Source organism: Nematolebias whitei, chromosome 8 (genome assembly GCF_014905685.2).
Source record: "Nematolebias whitei isolate Nwh7 chromosome 8, NemWhi1, whole genome shotgun sequence".
NCBI classification, from domain to species: Eukaryota; Metazoa; Chordata; class Actinopteri; order Cyprinodontiformes; family Rivulidae; genus Nematolebias; species Nematolebias whitei.
Window position 1 is genome coordinate 35216441 of NC_056505.1, and position 12429 is coordinate 35228869.

Genomic DNA, 12429 nt, shown 5'->3' on the forward strand with positions numbered 1-12429 from the left:
TCATCTCGTGATCACGTGAAACACATGATCTCTGGGGCACAACAAAGTATTTGCAGTCACTCGACATCAGTGTGAATCATGCATTAATGTGGCACTCCGAGCTCAGTGGAGGCTTGGATGAAAATCGTTGACCAAAACTGGCTCCATGCAAAGAGTAACTTTTGCACAAATCTGCCAGTGGATCCTGACAGTGGAGCAGTGTCAACAAATCCACAATCACCAACGGGTTTCTAAAGGCTGGACTGCTGCGTGACGAAGAGGACAGCACAAGCTCAAGTGTGAATTTACCTCGAAACAAAAGTGACGTTGAGATTGACAACGAAAGAGAGACTGAGGACGTGTGTGATGAAGTTTTTCTGAGGCTGTTCAATTCTGACTGAAGAAGACTTTAGTGGTTTTAGTGCACAGGAGGAAGATGAAGAGTGTTCAATGACTTTTCCTGGTAGGCTGCTGTATGATTCTTTTTTTAAAACCAGCTGTTACAGGCACTTTTCAGAAAAAAAAAAACTTTGATTAAGCTTCTGTTTTGTACATTAAAACAACTTATTTAAGTTGTTAATGACTGATTAAGTGGTTGGTTATTTTCCAGCTCTAAGAGTTAAAGTAGAAATTCAAGGAAAAATAAAAGAAAACGTTTTTCCATACAGATATTGAGAGTACAAAGTATTCCAGCTTTCAATGTTGACTTTTGAAGTGAAGTGTTTTTAATTTTAGTTTAATTTTCAGTACGAGTCCCAGGAGGGAAAGTGAGCTGCCTGACATAAACAGGCTCAAAGGCTCAGAGGAAGCCTGGCATCGTACACTCCCAGAGGCTGACTTCAAGTAACAAGGAAGAGGAAGTGGAAACAGCAAGGGCAAAAAGTCATTTCCAGTCGCTCTTAGAAGTCACTGCTGAATAAAGATTGTAAAAGTTACAGTTCAATATTTATAACTAGGAGAAAACGGTGATGGAAGCACAGTAAATAAAATCTGAAGCAGCTGAAGCTCATTCCAAATCCTTCTCACCATAATCTGACTCTTAAAGTTCCAGGATAAGATATTTAAAGAACTGAATGGACGGATGGCACAAAGACAGTACTGAAGTGTTTGCTCCTCTTTAGCTGAGGACCATCAAGCAGACCAGCTCTCACCTGGACGCAGCTCGTCTACAGGTATCATATCAGCACTGCCACATTTCCTGGGGCCTGAAAAGCATTTATCTGCCATTTGTACAAAACCCTCCACTAACAAACAAGCTGAGCTGCTGAGCCAAAGCAGCTGCAGCATTTTGGGGATAATGGTTATTCTCCAGTGATTAAATAAGGTAAACTGAGAGTGTGGAGGCACAAGTGTCACCAGTGTGGCAAAGAAAAACAATTTGAAGTGATGCTCCTAATTTAACCATCACACAAAAAGATTTGGATTAGACTTTTTGCTGAATTAAAGAGCACAACACCGCCACACAGAAGGATGAGTTATAATGGTGCAAGAATGGCTTCATCTAAAAAAGCTATGATAAAAACAAACATGTACACACACATGCACACAGTCAAATAATGTGTTGCAGTAAAAAGTAGTACTTTCATTTTTACCAACTTTGAGGAAGAAATTTCAATTACACAAATGAAGCCTTGAGTTTTTTACGTTAAATTTAAGCTCCACATAAACTGACATCCATTTGCTAAACTTTTCTCTCCCAGACAACACAACAGTTCATCATTTTGATCTTTCTGAAGTGGTCAAAAGGTGGACAAACACAAATACACTGACCTTGGTTCTTCTCCATCAGGGGCAGAGTGGTGTCATCATAGCCTGGTTTGCCATTTTTGGTAGCTTTAGGGGTGACGGTCACAGCGGGCTGAGTGAAAAGGTAAACATCAGGTTAGAATTTGAAAGTAATTGAGTTTTATAAATTAATATCAGAAGGTGCTGAAGTTGCCTTAATGCATTAAATATGTCATAATACTTCAGCTTGAACATGTTTTATTTTATGGATATTCGTTTGTAATCATTCTATGAAGCCTGAAGTAAATATTTAATTTATTCATGCTCCAAACTAAACATCTCAAAAAGAAAAACAACTAGGGATGCACGATATTATCGGCATGGTATCAGTATCGGATGATTTTAGTGTTAAAGCTTAATATCGGACATTGGCCATTCCATTAAAATAACTCACCGATATAAAAAGACACTGTTTTTGTTTGACAGCCCAGTGACGAGGATGCCTGCAGCGCCAGCACAACGTGATGACGTCACGTGCGCCTACCTGATCTGATCATGGCGGAGAGGAAGAAGTCAAAATGTCGACAGTGTGTTATATTTTTTTTCTTCTCGTTGAGGATGTCGGATTCCAAAGACTTTTGGACTACGTTGAGCCTCGCTACATCGTCCCCAGTCTGAGATATTTTTTCAACCTAGCGTTATCCGATTTACCAGCCGTCATTTCTGAAGTCATTGAGAAGCTGATAGCTGATAGCACGACTTGTTGGGTGAGTTTTACCACAGACATTTAGACATCCTGTTAGCCCCGTTAGCATGATTAGTCTTACGGCACAATAGACAAAAACTTTGAACTTAAAAAGTCTGTCCTTCATGCACAGGAGTGCAGAGGATCTGCAGCTAGGAACCTGGAACAAGCCTCCACAAGTGAGACAGCATCGCAGGTGACTAATGCTAATAAATAACATTTAACATGTTTCATTTAATATAAGTTAAAGTGCTATACATATCATATGGCTGTTATTGAATATATGTCACCAGCTCTTACAGCTGTTGCACAATTTTTGTAGCAAATAAGCCTAAATAAGAGGAATATGTCCTGACAAAGGAACGTATTGTATATAAAATATTGGCATCGGTTATCGCCCAAATACGTTTTAACATATCAGCCAAAAATCCAATATCGTGCATCCCTAAAAAAAGTATTTCTTTTTACAAATAATGTGTTTTTTAATGTTTTAAAAAAAACTTTCAGTCCGTGGATTTGTGTTAGAGCAGTAGTTTCTCTGAGAATCACGGTAGTTTAATATATAATTTTTAGAGCTAAGATGAAGTTAAAAGATGTTGGATTACTGTGGACAATTTACATGTTTTCATTTTAGGATAAAGAAGAAGAGCCGGTTTGCATGTGGAGGTTTTGTACCTGGAAGTGGCTTTTGTTCCAGCCGTCCTTGGTCAAAGCGTTCCTCAGCTCCTTGTAGCTCCAAACAGTCTGCAGCACGTGGGACGCCGCCTTTGTTTCACGAGCTGATTGGCTGAGGGGGCGACAAAAAAAAAAAGAAGGGAATAAATGAAGGAGCTACAGAAGCAATTAAAGTGAGAAACCCCAGCTAACCCCAAGGAAGCAGCAGCCGATGTGCCAGCTTGGTGCTGCTGCAATCACTCTTTTTATTCAAATACTGTCTCCCCTGGCAGCTCTGGGCTGGTTTTTTAATTCATAACCAGACGAATGCACATTTTCTTTCATTAGCTACCTCTGAGCCAGCAGTATTAATTAAAAGTGAAAGGGGGTGGGGGGTGTTACATCAAAGAAAGCTAATCCCATGGGGCAGAGGAAAAACACATTTATTCAGTCTGTGAATGAACTATGTATAGTCATGTTAATTAGCAGCTCTCAGAGAGATCAATACGTCTCCAAACAAGAGATGGCTGCTGGAAAATACTCGATCCTAAAATAAACAGTGCGACGTGGGACAGGATCACCCCATCTTGTTTGTTTAACTGTGTTCTGAAATAAGTCACAACTGACAAATATATGTCTGACGACTTGCAGCATAATCTGCAGAGTCAGAAGAACCAGCAGCACTGGCCTCCAGCTGTAAAAGTTAATTCATGTGTGGTGGACAGTAACGTCTGTAGGCGCATGTACGTATGTAGCAGGCAAGCTCCCACCCTGCAGAAGCACACTGAATACATCTTACACGAATATCAACAAAAATCCCATAATGCAACTAGATACCAAGGTCTGACTAGAATAATCCTGTTTACATCGTCTCTAAATGTGTACATAATCTGTAATCTGGTTGACTGTGTGTCAGTATAGGGAGTGCAGCCTAAAGGGACATTTTTGAAGTGGGGTTCTGTGTTAAAGACATGAGCAATAATCATCTTACCTGTTGTAGATAGCTCTTTGAACGGCCTCAGTTGGGAGAACAGTTGAACTCTGACCAGGCTGACAGGCTAAAGGCTAGCATGCATCAGGATGCTAAAGGCTAGTGTGAGTGGGGCCATGGCCAAAGAGGACTGCTGCTGTTAGCAACTCTAATATTCACAACTAATCAAAGTTCATGCGCAATAATCCAGGTAAAAAAAATCCAACAAAGAGAAGGACTTTGGTGTTTTGAACCACTTTGGCCATGGCTGCCTCAGAGGAGACAACGGGGGAGAGGGCAGCCCCAGAAACCATCACCATCAAACTGGTTGGCTCACTATGTGAGTGTGCTGCTTGTGGGACTGTTTGTTGTGGCTCCTCGGACTGATGAAGTCCTTTGGATGAAACGTCTCAACAAAAAGAAAACCGTCCAGAGGACCTGACTGAACTTTGTTGGGCTTCACAGTTAATTATTTTATAAACTTTTACACCAACATCAGTTTTGAGTTTCACTAGAATTCAGTGGGTATTTCCCAGCACAAACAGCAGCAGCAGCAAGCTGTAGCACTTACGTTCATGAATTTGGGGTTTCCATGTTGGTTTTGTAGGCTAAGTTTATTTTTGTTATTTGTTAAAAGTTCAGTAATCATTTTGTTTGTTTTAAATAATTGGGTATTTTCTTGCATTCAGCTTGTTTTCCTGTTCAATTATTCATTCACACCTGTTCATCAGCTTCACCTGCACAGACTCAGTAATCGCCCCTCCCTGTATAAACACACCATGTGTGCTGCTCATAGACTTTATTTTTTTACGTCATCATTATTAAAAGTTAAAGTTTTTTTTCTATTCCGATCCTTTTGTTCCTCGAGTCTGCATGTTGGTTCCTCCACATCGTACACGTGCTGCCTAGGGTCCAGTGTGGCAGGACTTTCATTATATTTCTGCTGAAATATTCATGTGATGTAAAATGAACAGCAGTGTAAATGTTTCAATAATATTTCAATGAACTGTTATGACATCTTGATGATTGAAGTGGTTTAAAAAAGGCTAAATCAGATTGGACGAGCGTCCACTCAGACAAGCTAATATTACCTAATCAATAAGGCCAGAGCAAAAACATTTTCACGCTGGAATTGACCCAGAATGTGTTACAGCTAGCTGCTGCTGCTATTAGCTTTGCACTTAACAAGAGTTGTGGGCAGATAACTGCACTGAGAAACTAACGGTGTATTAAAGTCTGTGTAAAAGCTTTCACAAGAGCTGCTGCTATGAATATTTATGAGATTAGGGTCATTTTATTGGTCTAGCTGAAAGTGGGCTAGCTATTAGTTCGTCAGTCCAGTCAGAGTAAAACGTAATGTATTTAAACAGATATTGTTAAAAGCAAGGTTTACAAGAGGTATGATGATAAATGTTCATAACTTTACACAGAACATTTCAAAGGGGCTGAATTATCCATATAACTAACAGGGTAAACACACGCACACACGAAAACCCCCCAAAATACACACTGCGCTTCCATCCACACAACGTTTGCATGTTCGCAAACTGTGGCAAAGCAAACCGACCGATACTTCAGGTCCTTTATTAGTGCTACTGCGTTGCTGAAGTACCTTGTCCTGTTGATGGCGACCAGCTTCTCGATGGCCTGGGCCTGGATGAGGGAGCGAGCGTTTTCAGAGCTGTCCGTGACTATCTCATGAATGGTGTTGAGGATGGCGACCACGGTGTCCTCCTCCAGGTTCTTGGCTGGTCGCTGCTGACCGCTGGGCAGGTTGCTCACCAAGTCCCGCATGGCATAACTTCCTATAAGATGAAACATTTTCTAAGGTAAAATTTATTTGCAGTGGCATCGAGATTTATAGCAAATTGTCCTTAATTCTGTTAGCATATGAAAATAATCTTAACATATCATCTATAGATTTTAAACCTTTTATATCTTATAATTATGTAGCGTTGATACTGTTAATGATTCTAACTGATCAGAAATAGTAAAAGTTCAGACCTGCTTGATGTTTACATGTGTAGCATTTTTCACCTTCACAACATTTACAGTTTGGTCTTTCTAAAAGCTATGTTCAAGTTTTTCCAAAGCTCATCAGCAAACCTGATCTGTTTCTGGTAACTATAATATAAAACATATCTGCCGAGTGCCTAATTTAAACATTTAAAGTTGGAGTTAATTTAGGCCAAAGTATCTTTTCAAACAGCACAGTGCCCTTTCTGAGCTCTGAGGGAACACTGCAACTATTTAAAAACTCCGTTGCACTTTACAAACTCATGCTGCTGAGGCATCACTTTGCTCTAGCTGAACCTCTGCTTCCTACTTCTTGCATCAGCACAGGGATTTCTTTAAGGCCAGCCTGGACAGAAAGAATAATTACGTAAAGCCACCACTGACTTTTTCAGTGCGCACATTAACACTTTTAAGAGTAGACTAGTAAAACTATGATCCAAACCAGTGCTGTAGTCTACGTGATATACAAGTATATGGTGTATAACCACAAAAAATGCTTGGGAATTTCCGCATAACCAATTAAAAGTGCCCAATGATACGTAATGATCCCTCTATGCTGCACAGTTAGGCTAACTGGGCACAGGACAAAGCAAAATATCTGGTTATCTCCCACTTTATAATAAACTTTAATAATGAACAGTCAGTCTGAGTGCAGCGGTCTCTACACACTGTCTGTATGCAGCGCATGAATGTGTGCAGAGTGGAGGAAGGATTCCCCCCCCCACCCCTGTCAAAACAGACCTGTGTCACATGATTTGTGTAGCGACAACAGAAGTTTACAAAGAGGTAAAAAGTTCAACCAATGAAATCACAGGCGAACTTTCATTCAAGCCAGTCAGCGTCTTCTGGAGTTTTGGTGTTGACGTGCGAAGAAGCTAAGTAGCTACAAGCAAACTCCTTGGCTTCTAGCTTTCCAAGCTTTATACTGCATATTTCATCACATAGTGAGGAATAATATGTGGCGTTGTGGATTTGTCACAGAAGTTTACGGTCGTATGACATCAAACAAAGGCAGTACGTAAGCTAATCCCACGACTTGTAGCTGTTTTCATCATGCTAAGTGTTAGCATAGTGCACGGTGTATATCTGGATGGGACTAAACTGATTTTGTACAAAGTGTTTAATAGTTAAAGTTCAAGTTGTGTTTACTTGTCGTATGCAGGTTAACACAAGGTTAACACAAGGTTAACACAAGGTCAACAGAACAATGAAATGCTCAGGATGAGAAGAACCGATGTGACTCGTTAAAAAAACAAAGAACAAACAAGAAATAAGGAAATGCAATAAGGGTACAAAAATAAAGCACCAAAAAGTGATAATGTAATTTACAATATTTACAAGGTCCTAAAAAGAAAATAGTAAACAAGAACATGGTAGAATTTTAACGGTGCAAGCAGGATGAATTTGTATGAATGAGTATTTCAAGGTAGTAATATAAGGTAAAATGCACGTGCTATATATTGCACGTAAATAACAACATTTCCAAGCACAGTTCACCCAGTACAAAAATGCAGAGTACACCACAGATCCAAACGTTGAACATAAGACATGTATTTTAGCTTCAGTCTAAAAGAGTAGGAACATGTGCAGCATCTTTGTCTTTAATCCTACATGAGAGTGTGATTCTGATAACTGGTACCGATCAGATCCTTGTTGCGGCGGTCGATGGACAGGTTTCGCAGGGCGATGGCCACAGCTCGGACCACCTTGTCTGAATCGGAGCGCAGCAGCTCCACCAGGATGGGCAGTCCTTTCTCCTTCCGCACCGTGGCTCGGATATAGTTGGACCACTGAAGGGCAAAAGAAGGTCAAGTTACAATGTGACTTTGATGTTTTCATGCTTGCAGCGATTAAGACTTTTCTTCTGTTTGCCACACAGTGAGGCTTTAAATAGACTTGTGATATAATGTCATAATTTAAAAATCACTGGATTTTCACTTCTTGTTTTATGCAACAGCAAACATTAGCTTTGACATAAAAAAAAAGATTCTCTTGTTAGTGCTGGTACCCCTAGAGATGTAATTAGGCAGAAAGTGGGTGCAGCTGAGCCACCAGGTGGCAGTAGTAAGCTGTGGGAAAATGGGTTGGAGAGAAGCAAAAAGGGAGAAAGATCAAAAACAGGAGCTCTGATGTCTTTGTCCAGCTGACAGGGTGACACTGATGTGCTCGTGACACCACAGGCTCCTCTGCACCACCTGGCCTCCTCGTTAATTCAACAGGTCACTGCAAACGTGACATGAACTCCACTTTAAAACGCTAACACTAGTTCAGAATTGCTACTACTGAAGATTATCAAACTTTATATTAAAGACTCACAGCTACTTTTATGGGAAAACAAACAAAATCTAAAGATTTCTGGTCTTTTTTTTAAACCAGGGGAGCTTGATGTTGCTGAAATTGAAAGAAAGAAAAATGTGCATGTGAAGAGAAACACTTTGAATAACTAATCAAGTCAACAGAATTAAAATCGTCCCAACAGAGCTTTGTCTTTTCTCGTGGTTTTCCTTTAGTCAAGAAAAAAAAACTAACATTTTAACAAGATTACTTGTGAACATTCAAGGTTTTGTAAACTGCAGTAGTCCCTCACTACTTCATGGTTCGTATTTTGTGGTTTTTCAAAGTAAGATTGGACTTGACACACAATTGACTGATTGATGGACGAGTCCACAATCGGCATGGAATTGTTATTTAAAATAAATTATTTTAAATGATTTAGCACCTGGGCAGCACGGTGGCGCAACTGGTAGAGCTGCTGCCTCTCAACGAGAAGGTTCCTGGTTCAAACCCCGGTCCAGGGGTCTTTCTGGGTGGAGTTTGCATGTTCTCTCCGTGCATGCGTGGGTTTTCTCCGGGTGCTCCGGTTTCCTCCCACAGACCAAAAACATGCATGTTAGGCTGATTGGTAACTCTAAATTGTCCCTAGGTGTGAGTGAGAGAGTGAATGGTTGTTTGTCTCGTTTGTCTCTATGTGGCCCTGTGATGGACTTGCGACCCGTCCAGGGTGTACCCCGCCCCTCGCACAGTGATTGCTGGACATGGGCACCAGCGACCCCCATGACCCAAAATGGAATAAACGGGTAAAGATAATGGATGGATGGATGGATGGATGGATGGATTTAGCACCTGTGTGCAGCTCACAGCTGAGGGAGAAGCTTCCTCCTGCAGCTGATCAGCTGATCTCCAGAGCTCAGTGGAGAAGTGGGCGTGGCCAAGAGTGCAGCCGGAGGCAAAGCTGTGATCATGACATGTTGTGCTTGTTTAGAACGTTTAGCGTTTAGAAACATTGTTTAGAATATTGCAAGAGTGTGGGAAGGGTTTAAAATGTCTTATTATATATATATATATATATATATATATATACACACACTAAAATAAACTACTACTTGTACTACTATTCCTACTTCGTGGTTTTTCACTTATCGCGGGGCTTCAAGGTACAGATCCCCCGCGATAAACGAGGGACTACTGTACACTGTTTCAGTTTACATCTCTTTAACCTACATTTTTCTTTTACCTTCATAAGATTTGACAAAGTTTGTTTTATTGAAATAAATTGACGATCTCCTAAACATGATGCTTGGTTTTGTTTCAGCTGTTTGACTTACAACTTATTTTGAATTTGTGTTGTCTTTTGAGCCTGACTGCTGCTCACTGTTGTAACATACGAATCACTGTAAGGCCATGACAAGACACAAAATGTAAGAAAGTAAGTAATTAGGCAAAAGAGTCGGATAGAACGTTGTGTTGTTTGTGTCTTTCCAACCCAGGACTCACAGTCCACTGTCCAGCGCTGAGGTTCTGCAGAGCTCCTGCAGCTGCCTCCAGGGTGTTATAGTTCTGGCTCTCCGTCAGCAGAGAAAGGTACAGCCGGACCACTTCTGGCTGGTACAGCAGCTCAAAGCCTGCAGGGGGACACAGAGACACAGACACCATGGTGAAAAATCCCGCACAGTTCAGACGAGCTGGTTAGGCTTTGAGGAAGTGCTGGCAGAACAGTAACTACATTTATCTCCACCCCAAAAGGAGCATCCTTTGGCGAAGCAAAAGAGGGGAAAAGTTTGGGTTTGTTATAATGCAAACAACCTCTGGAAATGGGAAACACCTTGACAAATGCAACTTGGTTTAAAGGTTTTTCATTAAAAAGTTTTACAACTTTTAAAATGTGGCAATTCCCTTCAGTAAAGGAAGTGCGATATAAAGCAATGAAAACACTTCAGTTTTCTGAGAGAACACAAGAGGAGGTTATTGATCCAGCATTCAAGGCCCAACCTCGACTATGTGAGAGGGAGCTTTATCTCACTAACACAACACATCTCACACTAGTCAATCAGTAGCCCTCTCGCTGATGGAAACGTAATTACATCTATCAGCTATTAGACAGAGCCGGGGGCAGGGAGAAAGTCACAGACATCAAATCAAATCAAGCTCATCCAACAAATGTTTGTTTTAGTTTAAACAGACTCATCCGAGTTTTACAAGGGACAAAAAGACCAATTAAAAGGTGGAGATATCTTAACAAGGTCATGCTGAGATGATTCTGAACAAAGCCATATAAATATTACAGTGTGATACATCACACTGAGGGAGGTTTCTGATGTTTGTTGCGACAAAAACAGATTATTTTCTGTTTTTTTTTTACTCATCAGCATATTATTTCAGAGCTTACTATCCATTTGATTTTAATTCAGTCACGCAAAGAGATGCAGACAAATAATAGCCAGGTAGAAAGATGTGAAAATATGTTTCTTTAAAAATAACAGTTTTACCTCTGAGCACTGCTTCTAATCCACTCCACACTCCCAACTGGCTGATGATATAAAACTGGCATTAAATTAACTTTTCCTACTGCTTCCTTCCTATAGTGTCATACATCACAATAATATTCAAGCTCTCCTTCAGAGCCTCAAAGCTCAAACGAAAGAGGATATGACTTCCTGTGTCTTTCCCCACATCTCGTGAAGCCAGATTTGATTTGAAAAGCCTCGTACTATGTGGCCAGGGATATGGCTCACCCAGCTCTGTGCATTTTATTGACATGCAAAAAAGTATGAATTTGGTGCAAGTTTTGACGAGAAACATCAAAATTCAAAGAGGAAACATAACTTTTAATGATTAGTTTAAGAATATTTTTCAGTAGAAGAACAGAAACAAGATGTTTTTGTGCATACGACTCAACAGAAAGCCATAACTGTCCATTTGTGCCCCTAAACCCACATCTCACACCCATAATTTGCACAGATTGGAGACCTATAAGTGCACTCTCAGACAGCTACATAGTTGTTAACACTTGGAAATGACGGTTTTCTTCCCTGTGGCGTTTCCCCTCAAGATCATTCCTCCAGAATGTGCGTGGGAGGAACTGCCAGATCGGGCGAATGTTACCGAAGGTGCTGCTCGAGAAATGTTGAACTTCTTCTCAAAGAACTCTGCGTCTCCAAACTCAGAAGTGCTCTCCTTTTAAACACAATTCAAACTCCATCCTTGTGGCCTGGTCATCAGAAGCAGCACAGCCAGGAGTTGTCAGAGCTTCCTTGCAGCCACGTACTGAAACATGAAGAGATTTGTTCAGCAGCAACACAAGAGGGAGAGGCTGGAAACCTTCCACTCAGCAACATTCTGCATGTACCTCATATTTCTAGGCCTACTGGGTGCACACTCAGCAAACTGGAGCCCATCAGGCCTGTGGACATACATCTCATCTCCAGGTACAAGTTTGCTTTCTATTGCAGCAGCTTTTTGGTAATCCACCTATTTTTTATATTCTGGGATTTTTGTTAAGAGGACTGAAGCAACTCATGATATTAAACAATATAAAACACACACATTAAAGTGTCTGTACTCATCAAATTGACAAAAAAGTCACCACCAGTGAAACTTTTTTCTCTGATCATCCTAATGATCTCAGCCACAGCTTTCATTCATCTGTGTGCAGCATCAGAAAGCGTCAGCAGCTCTGTCCTGGTTTGCACTCGGCAGTTAGAGCTCTTTAAGCAGCAGTAAATTAGTCTCATGTTGTATCATCAGTCCTGCTAGTTGGTAACTGTCAAACAGAATCACACTTTGGAAACAGATAAGATGATCGACGTGTGAATCAGAATCAGAATAAACTTTATTGGCATTGCACCGAGATACAACAAGAATATGTATGTACAGTTGTCCGAAACATGGGCGGAGTGCATGAAGCTGTGGCTATTAAATAGCGCGGCCCTCTTATTCTTATTCAGAATAATATTTTGCTTAGAAGAGAAAAGGGAAGCAAACATGAGGAGAGACGGTATACAGAGATCTATATTCACATATACAGTAGTCCTTTGTTTATCGCGGGGATCTGTACCCTGAA

The 12429-nt window shown here is 40.7% G+C and overlaps 1 protein-coding gene across 1 annotated transcript in view; it reads right to left on the reverse strand.

Annotated features, from left to right (window-relative positions):
- Window positions 1-12429, reverse strand: part of arvcfb (ARVCF delta catenin family member b) — a gene marked incomplete in the record, with an annotated part of 179365 nt that overhangs the window by 9116 nt on the left and 157820 nt on the right. Inside the window, 5 exon segments of the mRNA XM_037681242.1 lie at window positions 1750-1837; window positions 3125-3236; window positions 5686-5878; window positions 7729-7879; window positions 9864-9991. Of these exon segments, the coding sequence (XP_037537170.1) occupies window positions 1750-1837; window positions 3125-3236; window positions 5686-5878; window positions 7729-7879; window positions 9864-9991 (672 nt within the window).